Below are 19,002 nucleotides of genomic sequence, written 5' to 3'. Positions count from 1 at the left end.
CACATTGGCCCTTTTACTGTCCCTTGTATATGCATATATGCTCCTGCCTCAGGGCCTCAGTACATGCATTTTTTTTTTTTTTTTTTGGCCTGTCCCTACTAGAATGCAAACTCTAAGAAGGCAAAGACTTTTATGTGGTTTGCTGCTGAATTCCCTGTGCTTGGCTAAGATAGAGCTCTATAAATACATATTGATGAATTGCTGAATGAATATGAGCTGTGCACACCTCAGTGTGCTTCCTTCTGTAAGGATTGCAAGAAGCTAGACACTTGATACGAGATACAGCAGGAGGAGTGAGCATAAACTAGCCTTTCAGGGGATCTGGTTTTAAAGGAAAAAAAAAAAAAAAAGAGGGGGAATAAAAAAAATAGCATGAAGCAAAAATAAACCACGTTTACATTCTCAAGGACTAAAAATTTTACTAGCAAGATAAGAAGATTCAAATGAAGAGAAAGAAGAGATACTTAATGGAACAAGATCCCACACAAGAAAGGCAAGAATTAGATTAGGAAGAAGAGTGGGCTCAAGAAAGCAGCAGAGATGCATGCTCTTCTGGGATGAAATGAAAGAAAAGACTGGCTGTGTTGGGAAGAGGACCAGAGCCAGGGACCTCTATCTGTACCCTAGAGGAGCAGGGAGGGCATCCTTTCAGGGTGGGTACGAGTGGGAAGGAGGGTGGATTTGAGCACAGTAGTGAAGGTTTAGACAAGCTGTTCATCTGGATGGAAAAGGAGCAGCCCAGGGTAGAGAGATTACAGATTATGTGATGAAGGATGGCCTCATCTGTTCTGAAGGCTAGACTTACGAGGCTGCCAGGGGGTAGGTCGAGGACAGTGAAGCAAAAGAGAAATGGGAGGTGACAGCTTGCTATCTGCGAGGAGGCCTAACAGCAGAATTGTGGCTGTGAAGTGGCTCAGCCAGGGCTGGTGCCTCTCAGCCCCCCTTTGCAGGCAGGTGGGACCATGCATCCAGTTCTCCCCAGCAGGACGTGAGCTTAGGCTTTGGAGAAGTGGGTGTATCTTCCCCAGGCTCTTCCCTCTGCCTGTGGCCTGGGAGCACAAGGAGTAGGACAACCTTAGAAGCCATGTGTTGAAGATGGGTAGAGCCCATTCTTGAAGGATGGCATGAGAATTTGTTGCCAAAATGAACACCTAATCTGGACTGTTATATGAGAGAGAAATACATTTCTATATTCCTTCAGCAGTTGCATTTTTGCTACATACTATAATTATAGTACTTAGCCTACCCTAACATGAAAGGTCACACTCTAATCTCCACAGAGATTGAGAAAGCAAAGCTGTAGTGGCAAAGGTTCCAGGATGAGGAAAGTATCAGTGTCAGTGCCATTGGCTGCCCTGTGTGGTATGGTTAATGCCCTGGTTGGTGGTGATGGTAAACCCACCACAGGGATCTGAAAATGGAGAAGAGGACTACCATGGTAAGAAATTCTGGTGGAGACACCTGAGGGCTCTCAGAAGGATTTGGAGGACAGGAAGGATCGATGTTCTCAGATCGCAGACTGGGCAGGGCCAGAGAAATACTACTTGAAATTATTTTTCTGATCCCTTGGCAAATATGGTTCTATCCATGTGAATTTGTTCATTATCATCTGCACTGTTGATCTGTATGGCTTCAGTGGCAATCTGCTTCTATTTTCAATAGGCCAATAAATCAGATAAATAGGCTGGTTAGAATATATATAAAGCTTAAAGTGGGTATCCTCTGAGTGGGAGACCAGGATATCCAAAGCATAAAGTACATAGAAGTCAGTGGAATACTGCTTGAAAAACGTTAGATGCTCATTTTGCAGTGTTTTGTTTCCCAGGCATCTATATGATGCCTACTATAGTACCAGGAACAAAAGAGATGCTCAAATAACTTATTAAAAGAATAAACAAAAGAATAGGCTAACTTATACACAAGACTGGAATTTCCATTCTTCTTGATTATTTGGTCATAAACCTTTTTTGAAAGTGGTCACAATGAAATGGCAGTCATACTTAAATCTTGGAACACTTTATGTACTCTATTTTTTGTGACTAGAGAAATGTGGTGAATATTTTAATGTAAAATACAATATTTATAAGTAAAAGATTCCTCAAATGGAATCTTAAAATCATTTAAATATCAAAAGGAATTTATATCCCCAAGAAAATATACTCTTATAATTAGGCAAGTTCTTTTGGAGATTATGGAATCATCTGTGATATAAAATCATAGTATCTAAAATTATATTCTAGTTTATATAGTGCATGGATCAGATTAGCTTATTTAACAAGCCAGCACTTGCTTTATTATTACTCAAAATCCATAAGGCTTTTACAAAGCCTTAGCATTTCAGAAACCCAGACAGTCATGTGATGATGTTCTTAGCTTTACTCTCTCAAAGGAATTAGAGGATATTTTAAGCTTGAGTGAATACTGTAAAATGAATATACCCATAGGCTAAATTTACTATCAAAAGACCATGCTCCATTTAATAGGTATGCATTTACCTACTCTTGATGCCAAAGAAAAGTAGGCCTCATTTCATGATCTTTTAAGATTTTTTAAGAAAATAAGTTCTTACGATTTACATCCTTACACAATGATATTGATTGAAATCCCCAAACAAATAAGGCAAACAAAAAGTGAACAGTAACTGTAAAACAATCCTTATGATTTCCATCACAGAACTTGATGCAATGCATGAGCCCCAAAATATGGGGGAATATCATGTTTGGTGGAAGAAGGCATGTTGCTACAGATTTATAAGTCATGGTAATAGCAGTAATGGCATATTAATTAAAAAATACTGGGGTGTCTGGATGTCTCAGTTGAGTGTCAGGCTCTTGATCTCAGCTCAGGTCTTGATGTCAGGGTCATGAGTTGAAGCCCCATGTTGTGTGGAGCCCAACTGGATATGGAGCCCATTAAAAGAAAAAAAAATTTTTTTTCTTAAATTATATCTTTATATAACTTATTCTCTCTATGGTAGGACCAGTGTGATATTATAACAACAGTGATATTACCAATAATACATGTTAAATGATATAAGTGTATAATTACACTTGCATGATGAAGAAAAATTATGTGATATATTAATTTGATAAATATTACTCAGGGCCTTTAATAAACAAAGCCCTTGGATATGAAATAGGCATAAACTCTGATGTTAAGGTGTTCCTACTGCCAAGAAGCTTTCATGGGAGGGATTAGCAAAAGAAGACATAAAAGGATAAGAATTAGTGATTAGCAGCATAATGTTTGCTCCATTATGTAACTAATATTTTATTATATATTATTTATTTGTCTTGTACAAATAAAATTTCTTCACTTCCAAAGGAAAGCCTTCCCTAACTCCTTACCCTCTGAAGGTCATATATAATCTTTGTGCACCTACTCTTTCTTTGTAGAATATCTGAGCAATGATTCGTATAACATCTACCCCAGCCGTTTAGACAGGGACAGAAACCATTGTGTTCACCATCATGTTGCCAGCCCCTAGCACCTTGTTCCTGGTAAAGCAAGCACAGAGGAAGGCTTTTACTTAATAGTTTCATAAGTCTGGGGGCGCCTGGGTGGCTCAGTTGTTAAGCGCTGGTCATGATCCCAGGGTCCTGGGATCAAGCCCCACATCAGGCTCCCTGCTCAGTGGGGAACCTGCTTCTACCTCTCCCCTCACTCATGTATGTGTGTGTGTGTGTGTGTGTGTGTGTGTGTGCGTGTGCCCACGCCCACATGAGCTCACATGCACTCTCTTTCTCTCAAATAAATAAATGAAATCTTTATTTAGTTTCTTAATTCTAAGGTCTGGATTGATGCAAGAATCAAACAAGTAACTCTGGATTGCACAAACAGCAGTTTGTAACATATAGTCTCTTTTGTCAAAGTTGTTCTCAGAGTTATCAGAGATTAAACAATTTCACAACATTTAACTTCAGATTCTTTGAATCAGAAAGCAATGAATGCTAGGCTTTAAGAAAAAAATGAAAAATTACATATGCCTAATGATTTCAATTATAACCACACTAAGTAAATCCAGATCATAAAATACTAAAATATGCCTTGCAGGGGAAAAAAAAAATCTTTGCTGAGTCTGAAAAGAAAAAAACACTGCTGAATTACAGACCACCCAAAAAGAATGTTATTTTCTGACCATTATTATTCACTCAAGTCAATTCACCCAAAACATTCATTCTACACCACATTTCAGAGACAACAGGGAGACCTTCTAATATAGAATGCTTTAGAAATAGCATAGAGTTGAAAAGATTTCTCCTGTTTCATTAACATTATGCAATAATTTGGTTACTTCATAATGATTTTTCCCCACTAAAACAAAAAGGAACAAAATGTGAGAAATCAATACAAAAACTCCCTCTTTTATCCAACCCAGATGGCTCAGTTATGGGATTTTTCCCACAGCTGTGCCAAGTTAGAAGCATGCTTGAAAATAAGCTAGTTGAAGTTCAATCCAAAGTGAACAGAAACCATGGATGAAAAGAGTTCTTTTTTTAAAAAAGGGGCATGTGTTTGGGGTGATTACATGAAACTAGAAATGACTTGGGCTTCCTTGACTTTGGTGTACTTCGTCCCTCACTGCCCTATTTAAGGCTATCTTAACTGTGTACAGCTCCCCGAATTCAGAGGTCTGGGGGTTTTACTTTCAGATGATGAAGCTGCTGCCACACGGTTTACCTGCAGATCCCACGCCTCACTCCCTAAGACCTCACGGCTTAGTCTGCAGGTCTCAAGGACTTAACTAGAAATAGAAGCCCATCACCCTACTCCCTCCGGTCCCTCAGTAATTGTGAATCACAGAAGCCCGTGCATCTCATACCAAACCTCAGCAGTTTGAGGAACTTGAGAGAAGCCAAAAGTGCAAAAATGTTTAAAAAGTAGGTGGTAATTAATTTAAAAGGAGTGCTGGAAAGACGATGTGAAAAGCAGGATCTGCTGATGGGAATTGTTCCCGGAAGCAGAATTTAGAAAGGAATGAACTCTCATTCCAAAATAATTCTCTCCATCTACACTGGCTGAGAATTCAGAGTTTGTTTTTTTATACTGTTTAAAGTACTATTGATTTATTTGGGATAATAAATATTTGTGAGAAAGACAGTTCCCTTATAACAGAACCACAAAGAATTTCTTGGGAAGAGCAGAGGGCAAGGGTGAGGGAGAGAATTTCAAGCATACTCCTCAGAGTGCAGGGCCAGGTGTGGGGCTCCATCCCATGACCCTGAGATCATGACCTGATCCAGGAGTCGGATCAACCGACTGAGTTACTCAGATGCCTCCGAAATATGCTACTTTTAACACTAAGTTGTCACTCTACCTAAAAATAAAAAAATAAGTATGTGTCACTCTACCTTCTTCTTTTCCTAAGTGTTCCCCAAGTCTTGGCTCATCATGTTTCTCACATGAAGTATTCTGAGGACTGGCACTATTTCTTAGGGACTTAGGTACCCCCATTCCATCTCTTTTCACATAGACAATTCCATCTTGGTTTCCACAAGTGAATTAACCTTGCTACTAGGTGATATGCTCCTTTGTCTAGGTGACAGGCCAGACTGACACAGAATATGAAAAATTTCATTCTTTAGGTAAGATATACTCTTTTATATACAACAATAGTATTATATTCTGGGCTCAACAGCACACTTTAAATGTCCAATAGTCATTCAAACAGTAAGAACCAGCCTTTATGCTACATGGGATAACATGCTATTCTTGAGAAGCAAAGACTGGTAGGAAAAAACTGCAGAAAGAATAAATCTCTGTCATGACTGAAAATGAACCTGGGATATCAAATTACTTTCTTCTTCTTCTTCTTTTTTTTTTTTTTTCCAAATTACTTTCTTTCAAAAGCATGTGCAATCAATCTCACCTGGAGAGCTGAGGTTCACATTTGGGTGAGTGGACAGAGACAAGTGATGGGTCACAGGATTGTTGGGGGAAGGAAGGGCTGGTTGAGTACCAGGGTGCAGGACAGCATGAGGTCCTGGGTAAACACAGCCAAAGGAACAAAGAGGCTGGAGTGAAGTGAAGAAAGGTGGATGATTCTACAGGGAAACTTCCCTGAGGCAGAAAATTTTGTGTATGACCAGCTCTACAACACAGAAACTAGGAGAAAGTCTAACTCAATATCCTTACCCCTATAATTGTATTGTATGGTTCATTTTGTGAAAGTATTATTTTTCTACATTATGTTCCAAGTTGTTAATTAGTCCATTCACATACAGATGTTTCTAAAACAATTTGCTATTTGGTGTCCATCTGCATACATAAACTTATATTAAAAAAGTACAATGTGGTAAAAACTATTCACTTTTCACAATAAGATACCTTTCAATTATTTTCACCTTGGCTGTAGATAAAAATTACTTGAGGATTAAAAAGACATATTTAGGGGCACCTGGGTGGCTCAGTTGGTTAAGTATCTGACTCCTGGTTTCAGCTCAGGTCATGACGATTGGGACCTACACTGGGCTTTGTGCTCAGTGGGGAATCGGCTTGAGAGTCTGTCCCTTAATCCCTATCCCCACTCCTGAACTTTCTCTCTCAAGTAAATAAATAAATCTTAGAAAAAACCCTCATCTTTAGATGTTTAGGTCCCATCATCACCATGTGTAGAGAGAGGGCAGATACAAGTTTAAAAGAGAAGAAGCTCTATGAGTGTTTCTGATGTGTAACCAGAGTTGAGAATGTGCCCAAATTTCTTGCTACTTTAACTGTGGTCTACAGACCTGTGGCGTTGGGATCACCTGGAAGCCTGATGGAAAGCAGAATTTCAAGTCCAGGCCAGACCTACTAAATCAGACTCTATATTTCAACAAGACCCCAGGGTGAGTCCTACACACCCTGAAGTTTGAGAAGCACTGCAGCAGGATGTTCTGACAATGGCACCCTAGAGGAAGGTGGGTATCATGCATGAAGAGAATGTAAGAAGAGCCTTGGGTTTGTAGAAAAGACGAACTCAGTTTTGTGTGATAACTTATTAAATGTGAAGAGTTAGGGGATCCCTGGGTGGCGCAGCGGTTTGGCACCTGCCTTTGGCCCAGGGCACGATCCTGGAGACCCGGAATCGAATCCCACGTCGGGCTCCCGGTGCATGGAGCCTGCTTCTCCCTCTGCTATGTCTCTGCCTCTCTCTCTCTCTCTCTGTGTCACTATCATAAATAAATAAATAAAAAAAATGTGAAGAGTTAAAATGTACCCTTATTTTCATAACACTGTTTGGACACATCATCATCCAAAAAAAAAAAAAAAAAAAAGTTCAAAAAAGTGAAGAAGCTGGGCCTTTAGCTCACCTCTCAGAGGCACTATTCATAAAGCTTTCTGCAAACTGCCCAGGAAGAGCAGCTTATAGCCTCTTCTACCTCAAAGAGGTTCCATGAGAAACATCCTTGTTGTCTACCCATCCCCAGAGCCTAGAGTTATCTGGACACTGACCACTTGGTAGACCCCTCTTTTCCCAAGGAGGAAGTGCCCTTAGACTTTCTTCCCTAAGAGCACATCTAAGTCTTCCTCTTACAGAGAAAAGGTAAGAATGTTATCTTAGTAGGCTGAAATTATGTTCAAACATTCATGTGAATGGCAGAAACTTCTCCAGGTGGCTCCAATAATTTATTTTGACAATCATCTTAAGGGTAGAACATCATGGGGTGCCTGGGTGGCTCAGTCATTTGAGTGTCTTTTTTTTAAAAAAAGATTTTATTTATTTGACTGAGAGAGAGAGTGAGTGAGCACATGACAAGCACAGGGAGCAGCAGAGGGAGAGGGAGGAACAGGCTCTCCACTGAGCAGGGAGCATGATATAGGGCTTGATCTCAGGATCATGGGATTATGACCTGAGCTGAAGGCAGGATGCTTAACTGATTGGGCCACCCAGGTACCCAAGTGTCCAACTCTTGATCTCAGCTCAGGTCTTGATCTCAGGGTCATGAGTCATGGGTTCAAGCCCTACACTGGGTTCCATGCTAGGCATGGAGCCTATTTAGAATAATAATTATAAAAAGATATAATAAAACTGAAGTGCTAGATCTTCATTTAAAAGATGCCTTTTAGCAACCTTTGAAAATTAATATAATATTTTAAAATAAAACTATTCAACTCCATCTACTTTTCTTTTTTATTTTATTTTTTTAAAGATTTTATTTATTTATTCATAGAGTCAGAGAGAGAGAGGCAGAGACACAGGCAGAGGGAGAAGCAGGCATCATACAGAGAGGTTGATGTGGGACTTGATCCAGGGTCTCCAGAATCACGCCCTGGATTGCAGGCGGCACTAAACCGCTGCCCCACCGGGGCTGCCCTCCATCTACTTTTCTGACTTTTCAAGACCTTTTGAAGATTTCCCCCCTCACTTTACCTACAGAATTTGGAGCTGTGGCTTAAAAAAAAAAAGGAATCAGTCTATATTTAATCTTACCAGATTAGCTATCGCCAAGACACACCTATCAGAATGACTAATATCAACAACACAAGAAACAACAGGTGTTGGAAGGATGTGGAGAAAGAGGAACCCCTCATGCACTGTTGGTAGAAATGCAAACTGGTACAGCCACTCTGGAAAACAGTATGGAGGCTCCTCAAAAAGTTAAAATAGAACTACCCTATGATTCAGCACTTGCAATTGCACTACTAGGTATTTACCCAAAGAATACAAAAACGCTAACTCCAAGAGATCATGCACCCCAATGTTTATAGAGGTATTATCTACGATAGCCAAATTCTGGAAACAGTCCAAATGTTTACCAATTGACGTATAGATAAATGAGTAGTGGTATACATATACAAAGGAATATTACTCAGCCATCAAAATGAGTAACATCTTGCCATTTGCAATGACATAGATACAGCTAGAGGGTATTATATTAAGCAAAATTAGTCAAAGACAAATACCATATGATTTCATTCATATGTAGAATTTAAGAAAGAAAACAAATGAGCAAAGGCGGAAAAAGGAGAGAGGCAAACCCCTTTGAAACTGACTCTGAACTATAGAGAACAAATTGGCGGTTACTGGAGGGGAGGTAGGTGGGGGATGGGGGAAATGGGGGATGGGGATTAAAGAGTGCACTTGTGATGAGCACTGGGTGTTGTATGGAAGTGTTGAATCACTATATTGTACACCTGAAACTAATATTACATTGCATGTTAACTGGGATTTAAATAAAAACTTAAAAAGATGCCTTTGTAATACAATAATTTAAAATAAAACCAATCAACTCAATCTATTTCTGTGGCTTTTCAAGACCTCTTGAAGATTGTTTTTGCATTTTACCTATAGAGTTTGGATCTGTGGTTTAAAGAAAAATTCAGTCTATATTCTGATAGCCAAGAGATAGACAAAATTTCATATATTTGTATAATTCAATATAGTTTAATTTTTTGTAATTTTTCAAAAGAATTTCCTTTTTCTACACTTTTATTTCTAAAGTAACATCTCTCATGAATTTTTATTTTCATTTATTAGTTTTTAAAGATTTATTTGTTTGAGAGAGAGACAGAGACAGAGACAGAAAGTGAGCTGTTTCCCCACAGCGAAGATGGTGGCGGTCAAGTGTTTTGGATGCTGTAGCCTCTTTGATTTTCAGCTGTTCCATCACTGGGGACTGGGATGGAGGTGGCTAGGCCTCCCTCCAATTTACTACTTAACATTTCCTTTAATGGAAACAACCATTTCTGTCTCTGCTTTTAAAAATCTATTTCCATTGGCACTACAGTTGGTAAAATTCTTCTTAGATATTAGCAAAAGCCCAAGTTAGCCTATTAGGTTTAAATGTTACTGTGAGAATTTTTATTTTTGTGTATGTTTTCCAAAGCATTTGCATTGGAAGCTAGAAAAGGACAAGATAGCTGTGTTTGGCTCACTATATCTTGGTGTGAAAACTGTAGGAATGCTTTTGTTGACTTCATAAAGGTCAAGGGGTATTGTAATTCAAGTTCTAACTTTTTAATTTTTTTTAAAGATAGATTTATTTATTTATTTATTTATTTATTTATTTATTTATTTATTTATTTCTTTCTTTATTTATGATAGACACAGGGAGAAAGAGAGAGAGGCAGAGACACAGGCAGAGGGAGAAGCAGGCTCCATGCCGGGAGCCTGATTCGGGACTCGATCCCGGGACTCCACGATTGCGCCCTGGGCCAAAGGCAGGTGCCAAACTGCCGAGCCACCCAGGGATCCCCCAGTTCTAACTTTTTAAAAAAAGATTTATTTATTCATGATAGACACAGACAGGCAGAGGAAGAAGAAGGCTCAAGGGGAGCCCAATGTGTGACTCGATCGCGGGACTCCAGGATGATGCCCTGAGCTGAAGGCAGACACTCAACTGCTGAGCTACCCAGGAATCCCTCATGTTGTAAAATTTTAGAAGAAACTGTGCTAGACATTCATATAACACCCCCTCCCCTAATTATATCACCTTATTTAAATTTAACACTTGTTTCCTAAAGTGGATTCATTGTAATGGTCATGAGATGATCATGAAGAAATTGTTTTTAGAAAACATAAGGAGTATAGGTCATTTAATTATAACAGCATCAATTACTTCTGCAGTGAAATTATATCCTTTTATGTATTATATACATATGAAGTAAACTTGGCACATCAAAAATTAGGTTTATAAAAGAATATTCATCACTTACTTCACTTAAAGCAAATGTAGGTAGATTTATTTCATTAAAAGATAAAAAAAAAAAAAAAGATAATGAACTGTCCCAAGTGATTTTATCTAACTGTCCTAAGTGATAATTGTGATTTTGACTTATCAAAACTTGATTTACAAACCAAATAACTCAAGACAAGATAGATACACATGTATTCACTATATGTCAGTTAAAATGAACTTCTAAAATAATTGTCAAATCTAAAAAATGGTATCTAATACTACTTTAAAACTATCTTCTGGGATACCTGAGTGGCTCAGCAATTGAGCATCTGCCTTTGGCTCAGGGTGGATCCCTGGATCCAGGACTGAGTTCCACACATTGGGCTCCCTGCATGGAGCCTGCTTTTCCCTCTGCTTATGTCTTTGCCTCTCTCTCTCTCTCTCTCTCTCTGGTCTCTCATGAATAAATAAATAAAATCTTAAAAAAAAAAAAGCTATCTTCTATGAGATTTTAAAAACCAATGTTAATGGTAAAATCAGTCTTATTTAATAGCACAGTATATTTCAACCAGAAGTATTCCACTCACAAAGTCGATCTGGGAATCTGGGTAAAAGATGATAAACTGAATATACACATTTAATTGTATCCTTAACCACAAATCTGATTAAAACAACAATAAAAGCGATTTTTAAAAAAGATATTAAGTCCGGAAGAATGTAGAAGAGAAGACAGCATTGAAATTTTTGGAGGTAGGAAGGAAGTGGATGAGCAGCAAGTGACTTAGGAGGCCTGATAGTTATTAAGCTGACAGTGGGAGAAACTGAGAAGCAATCCCAAGCTGACACTACAGGGCTCCTGAAAAGCTCAAGAACTGGTGACACAATTCTTGGCCACTAGGGCAAAAGACAGGTAGAATGGAGGTAGGTCTGCCTAAGGAGCAGGCAGGCGCCCAGATGCCCTCCCACTTAGTGGTCTGGCCGTTCACCTCCTTCCTCCCAGAAGAACCCTGTGGCTGACTCTCTGCAAAGAGTGAGTCAGAGGTGCTCTGGATTTGGAAATCCTGGCACAGTTGAGAATAGTAATTAGGTTCCAGTTTATAAGTTAAATATTGAAAGCCCCCAACCCTTATTTTCTCACCGGAATACGAGCAACCAAGCATCCTTTCAGAATGGAAGAATCTTCTCTCAAGAATCTGACTTGCATGAGAGAAAATACCTAAAGATCTAGGCATTGTTAATTTTCCAAGAAACAGTCATTATGGTTTGAACTGTATCTCCCTCAGATATGTTGAAGTCTGTTATGGTCTGAACTGTGATCACCCCGAATCCATATGTTGAAGCCATAAGCCCCAAAGTGACTGTATTTGGAGACAGGACCTTGAGGAGGTAATTAAGATCAAATGAGGTCATAAGGGGGCCCTAATTTGACAGAACTTGGGCCCTCATAAGCAAGAGACACTCATGAGAGCTTTCTTCATGCATGCACATAGAAAAGGCTATCTATAAGCCAGGAAGAGGCTTCACCGAAACCCAACCCCTATGGCACCTTTGGCTCAGACTTTCAGCCTCCACAGCTGTAAGAAAATAAACTTGTGCTGTTTAAGTTCCTCCCTGTATGATGGCAGCCTGAGCTGACTAATATGAAGTTCTAACCCCAACTACCTAAGACTGTGACATCACTTGGAAACAGGGTTGCTGAAGGTATAATTCATTAAGATGAGGCCGTAGTTGGGTATAGCTGGGCCCTGAATCCAATGCTTCCCTGTAAGGAGGACAGAAGCAACTCTAAGACAGACACATAGGTCAGAACACTGTGTGACAACAGGGACAGTGTGAAGTGCTGCAGCTGGAAGGCAAGGGCCCCCTAGACTGCAGGAAATCACAGATGCTGGACACAGGCAAGAAAGGATTCTCCTAGGGACACTTAGGTGGCTTAATGGTTGAGCCTTTGGCTCAGGGCATGATCCTGGGGTCCTGGGATTGAGTCCCACATCGGGCCCCCTGCAGGGAGCCTGCTTCGTCCTCTGTCTGTGTCAGAGAGAGGCAGAGACACAGGATCCCAGGACCCCAGATCATGACCTGAGCTGAAGGCAGACATTCAACCACTGAGGCACCCAGGCGTCCCTAAAATAAAATCTTAAAAAAAAAAAAAAGGATTCTCTTTGACAGGTTCCAGAGGGAGGTGTGACCCGGTGCACATCTTCATGATGTTCTTCTGCCTCCAGAACTGTGAGATATAAATTTCTGATTTTCTTCTTAAGCTATTCGGTTTGTGGTACTTCCTCTCAGGAACAAATATAGTTACCTCATCGGATCACCCTACAGTGAAAAGGACATTCAGCAAGTCTCACAGACATAGGGCTTCCAGCCAGCTTGTAATTATCATGCTCCAACACGAGCAGAGGACCAAGGACTACCCAACATTTGAGAAAACCATCCGTGAGAGACAGATACTAAGACAAACAGAACTCAAAGGGGAGACTGTACAGAAAGAACACGTCTAAAACACCATCATTCATAGACTGAGGCAAGAGGGAACCTATTGTAGACAACTCAAGAGTAGGACACTATAAGGAAGAGGAACATTCAGAGAATGAAAAGCACTCTTAGAAATTCAACACATGGGAGCAGAAATTAAAAGATTAACTAAAGGGTTGGAAGATGAAATTGAGAAACCCATCACAAAATAGTGCAAAAAGAAAAAGTGACAGGAAAGAGAAGAAAAACTATCAGAATATTAGACAATCAGTCCAAGTGGTTTATAACTGAATAAAAGGAATCCCAGACAGAACAAATGGTGAAAATGGAGAGGAGAAAATCATTTTGAGAAGTCAATTTAACTAACCAGAGCTGAAGGATAAAGAATTCCTAAGTTAAAAGGAACTATTGAGGATTTGGTAAAATCTATCACAGTCAACTCACACACATACATCATCATGAAATTGTAAACAATGGGGACATGAGAAAGATGCCACAAACAGGTAAGAATCAGAATGGCTTCAGACTTCTCCACAGCAACATTAAAAGCTGAAAGGCAATGGAGAAATGCCTTCAAAATTCTGAAGGAAAATTATTTACAATCTAGTATCTCAAAAAATTTGCCTCTCACACAGCCTTTTTGGGAAGGATGTATTTCCTTTAAATGAGGAAGTAAAATAAAAAGGAGGAAAACAGGGATGCCTGGCTGGCTCAGTGGTTGAGCATCTGCCTTTGGCTCATGATCCCGGTATCCTGGTATTGCGTCCCCCATCAGGCTCCCTGTGATGAGCCTGCTTTTCCGTCTGCCTATGTCTCTGCCCCTCTCTCTGTGTCTCTCAGGAATAAATAAATAAAACCTTAAAAAAAAAAAAAGAAGGAAAACAGGAGATTAAGAAATCTGAGGATTTAAAACAAGAGCCAGTATGGAATATCTGATGGATGTTGACACACTGAGAAGAAATCTATACAACTATGGAGAGTCTGGGTCTAAATGCGCAATACAAAATATCATATAAGTGAAAACTCAAACAAACGAAAAACAAGACAATGAATAACACCTGGGAAAAGAAACTACTGTGTAGGAAAAAAAATGATAATGTAGACACTGAAGAGACCAAATCCAAATAACGTTTTCATAATAAAAAAAACCCCTATATAACAGGTACTCTTATATGTCAGGTACTGATTTAAATGCTTTATGTTCATTAACTCATAATTCTTACAACCACCTGAGGAGGTAAGTACTATAACAGTTCTCATTTTTCAGTGAAGGAAACTGAGGCACAGGAAGGTCAAAAACTTGTACAATGACACAACCAGTAATGGACAGGGCTGTGATGATAACCCAGGCAGCCTGGTCCTAGGTGTTGTGTTTTTTATCTCTTCAGTCTATTGTGTCTTTCTAACTTAGCCTAAATAATGCAAATATTGAGTAAGACCCTGGGAGGCAATCAGGAACAGGGAAATATGCACATGTATAGTGACACTGCATAGCTACTATTAATCATCTTTAATAGAAAGAAGTCAACTGATAATATCCATCTGAAAAATTAAGAAATAGCAATATAAGCATATTATTTAGATATGGAAATAAATACTAAAGGATTTGGATAAAAGGGCTGAAAGTAGTAGCATCAAGAGAGAAACAGGGAAGGGAAGGTGGGGGAACTGTTGTTTTCCATTATAACCTTTAGAAAACTGATTTTAAAATTATAAGTACAGCTTTGATAAAAATAAAAACTAAATTAAAAGTAGATCAGAATGGAAAGTAAACAGATAAGCATGTGGCTTGACAAAACTAATTTTCAGAAAATTCCACCTTAATCAGTGTGTTAAACTTTACACTTTCCAAATTAAAACCCTTGAATCGAATGAGTATTTTTAATCCAAAACATGAAAAGATGGGGCATCTGAGTGGCTCAGTTGGTTAAGCATCTGCCTTCAGCTCAGGTCATAATCCCAGGGTCCTGAGATGGAGCCCTGCCTTGGGCTCCCTGCTTAGCGGGAGTCTGCTTCTCTCTCCCTTGGGCCCTATCCCTGCTTGTGCTCTCTGTCAAATAAATATATAAAATCTTTAAACAAAAATATGAAAAGATGCCTAGGGAACAAACACTTCTTGACAATAAAGAAATATATATTTTCTTTATTGTATTGTATTTATTGTATTTTTTCCTCTTCTATATTCACCCAGAAACTAGCAGACAACTTCAGATTTTACCAGTTGAAAAGAACTATAAAGCTAATAGGGGTGTATTTGTTCATTTTCCTATCACCCAAGTATTCAAGAAAAATTAGGTCACTTTCAAAACCAAGTCAATAGGGTTTTAGAGGGCTATTTCTAAGCCTTTAAAAGTGTAATCTCCCAGAATTTTCACTGTTCTTTGTTCTTGCTCACAGTAAATCTCAGGACCAAATGTCTGATTTTGATTTTTTAAGTGCTGTCAGCCAATCTTTTCATTGCCACGTTCTCCAACATTCTTAGAATAAGAACATGGTTTCCTAGAAAAGCTACAGCAATTACACACGACTTGGAAGTAAACACTCTATTTTCAAGTCACGAGATGGTATAAGCCTAAAAAAATTTGCAAAACCATACTAATTCTTCAGTAAGTTTACATTTCAATTACTGCAAGGCTGAAAGACTTTAAGTAGGCCATATCAGCCACACTATACAGGAAATTATATCCTAGGAAAGCTCTGTTTTAAAAATAGGCAAAGGAAGAAAGGAAGGTTGCCAAAATACACAGCACTTTCCATTTGTTTTGATTTGAGTACAGCATCTGTTTTATCAGGTGCAATCTACTATTTGCAGGCTTAAGGGGAATGGTAGTAGTTAGGGTGGAAAGAAGTAAATTAATCTAAAATGTTTGCTTTCTGAAAACAATTTTGAAGTAGATATCAGTGGAATTTAGGTAATAACCAAATACCACTAAGAAAATGAGCTTGGGGATAAGTCAGACTGGACTGTATAATCCTTAACCTAGCAGAATCAAAGCTGAGAAACTAGACCAATCTACTTAAGAAATGTACTCTTCAACTCTTCTTCCTGTTCTTATTCTGAACATTCATTCACTCATTCATTCAAATAATGAGTACCTACAATACACATCATGTACTGTTTTAGGAAGGGGAACATAGCAGTTAACAAAACAACAAAACTCCACGGAGCTGTTGCACGTGGAGAGGACAGACACACATACAGGCAGATAATATATGATAATATAAAAGGCTATTTTTTAAAAAATTTTTATTTATTTATGATGGTCACAGAGAGAGAGAGAGAGAGAGAGAGAGAGAGAGAGAGAGGCAGAGACACAGGCAGAGGGAGAAGCAGGCTCCATGCACCGGGAGCCTGATGTGGGATTTGATCCTGGGTCTCCAGGATTGCGCCCCGGGCCAAAGGCAGGCGCCAAACCGCTGCGCCACCCAGGGATCCCAATAAAAGGCTATTAAAAATATAACCAGGAAATCTGAAGAAGGTGAACTACCATATGCAAAAGAAAGCAAAAGTGGATGGGATCACTATACAGGAAAACTTTTTTTTTTTTTTAAGATTTATTTATTTATTTATTCATGAGAAACACAGACTGAGAGAGAGGCAGAGACACAGGCAGAGGGAGAAGCAGGCTCCTCAAAGGGAGCCCAATGTGGGCCTTGATCCTGGATCCGGGAATCACGACCTGAGCTGAAGGCAGGCACCCAACTGGTGAGCCACCCGGGCATCCCTCTATACAGGAAAACTTAATGAGAACAGAGTTCTAGTAAAACTGTTATGATAAGAGTTTAAGTGAGACTCAGCAATAAAATAATATTCAAGCATTTTGTCAAAAGTAAACTTATATTGGAAATAATTAAAGAACTGCCAACACTTTCAAAATCTCACTTCATCTTTAACTATTCTGATCATAGTTGACTTAGATGCTTCTGAGTCCTGCCCCAGTACAGTCTAAGTAAGCAGCCTCCGTGGCCTTCTTGGAAAATATCCTATTTTTGTGGCCCTGGAAAGTGTGCTCTGGAAGTCTGTCTCCTGGCTAGTTGTGAAAACTGTTTCTACTTTTTCCTGAAGCTAGAATCCTTACCTACTTTTCTAAAGGTAGCATGGTACAAGAGAAGGAATAAAACATTAGAAACAAGATATCCAATCATTCCTGCCTTAATGTGACCCTGGGCAATAATATACTTCTCTGAGAGTGTAATATTGAAATATTTTTCTTATTTATTTATTGATTTAAAGTTGTAGTGAGGACCAATGAGATGTTATGGTACACAGAATAATGTCTCCCACTCCCAAAGAGGTCCATGTCCTAATTCCTAAAATGTGTGCAAATGTTAGGTCACACAGTAGAGGAGAAATCGAGCTGCACATGGAATTCAGGTTGCTAACCAGCTCCTTATGGTGGAGAGAGGACCCTGGGTTACTTAGGTGGACCTGACATAACCACAAGCATCCTTATAAGTGGAAGAGGGAGGCAGAAGAGAGAAAGAACCAGAGACATAGAAATGTAAGAAGTCTCAGCTCAATATTTCTTGCTTTGAAGATGATGAATAGAACCCTGAGCCAAGGATGTATGCAACCTGTAGAAGCTAGGAAAGGTAAGGGAACAGATTTTTCCTTAGAACCTCCAGAAAGAGTACAGCCCTCTAGATGCATTTCAGATTTCTGATCTCTAAGACTGTAAGAGAATAGTTGGGGTTGGTTTAAGCCGGTAGGTGCTTGGCAATTTGTTACAGTAACAATTGGAAACAATAATATGTAAAAGTATTTTGAAACTCATAGGAAATCATATAAATGCAAATGTTCTAATGTGGTATCTCAGCTTGATCTCTCCAGCAGCCTTGATGGCAGACAACTTGGTCACAAAGTCTTCTGAGTTGTTATTTCCTGTTAAAGGCTAATGCGCTGCTTTTTCTGTTTTAAAGCCTGACCATTTCTGCTTTTAGCTTTCCTTTCCCTTGTGGAGAGTTGATTACCATGTAACTATCAAACCAATTCCCTTTCTACTTCCTTGGTTTCTCTTCAACTACTCCTTATGCTGATGTTCCCAAAACAATGTTAAGAGAACTTCCCAAAATTACAATATTATAGCAAAATTATGTACAAATAATTCCTACTTTGTTGATAATGAGTTATTCTCTAAACACTACAAGGCAATCTGTTTAGTATATACCTAACTACACATCGTATGCAAACATATGTGTATATATATCCACATATATAGTCTTATGGTTTTTCCATCAGTGTGAATAAGAATGTTACTGGATTCTCTTCCACAGGTTATCTTCAACTTATGAAGTAGAATTAAAATTTCGGGGTTAGATCTTTCTTATTAATCCCAAATTTATAGAATAAATTATAGTTATAAAAATTTGAGTGTTTTATTAAAGGATTAAAACACACAAACCCATGTTTCTAAGTCTTTAAAAATTAACATTAATAAAGTTAACTGATGCATAGTAAGAAACAGACAAATATTTTATAATGGTTCTTAGATCAACCCCTAAATAACAATATCTTTTCTGCTCTTTTAACATTAATTCATACATGATAGGCCCATTTCTTTTTTTTTTTTTTATAGTATATACTTTCATATTTCTTCCTGTTATTCCCTTTTTCTTTTAGGGCATGGTATTTGTGTACCCACTGATAATATCTTTGTATTATTAGACCTTCTCATATAGACTTCATTTTCAATTTGTACTTAATTTTTTTCCAACAAAATCACCCAGATTTAGAGGGAAGATAGGGGAATACCACAAATACAAATATATACACAAAGACACACGGGGGAACACCAGTTATTTCATATCCTGGGTTTACAATACTTTTATAGGTGAAATGGGTACAAAGTTGAGAAACTTCACCCTGTATTTGAACTGTGGTTAGATTCAGAAAAAAAGATCTCCTTTAATAACAGTACAACAA

The 19,002-nt window shown here is 38.6% G+C and overlaps 1 protein-coding gene across 2 annotated transcripts in view; it reads right to left on the bottom strand.

The window, feature by feature from the left end:
• REEP3 (receptor accessory protein 3) overlaps positions 1–19,002 on the bottom strand; it is a 97,824-nt gene that overhangs the window by 32,798 nt on the left and 46,024 nt on the right. The window contains exon 3 of one of the 2 annotated variants that reach the window (XM_049108976.1): positions 7,033–7,151. The exons of the other annotated variant lie outside the window; for it this stretch is intronic. Coding sequence (XP_048964933.1) covers positions 7,033–7,095 — 63 coding nt within the window. The 5' untranslated portion in view covers positions 7,096–7,151. The remainder of the gene's footprint in view (positions 1–7,032; positions 7,152–19,002) is intronic. 2 annotated transcript variants of the gene reach the window in all.

This window comes from Canis lupus, chromosome 4 (assembly GCF_003254725.2).
Source record: "Canis lupus dingo isolate Sandy chromosome 4, ASM325472v2, whole genome shotgun sequence".
Classification (NCBI taxonomy): domain Eukaryota; kingdom Metazoa; phylum Chordata; class Mammalia; order Carnivora; family Canidae; genus Canis; species Canis lupus.
The sequence above is the reverse complement of the archived record's forward strand: the minus strand, read 5'-3'. Positions and strand labels throughout refer to the sequence as shown.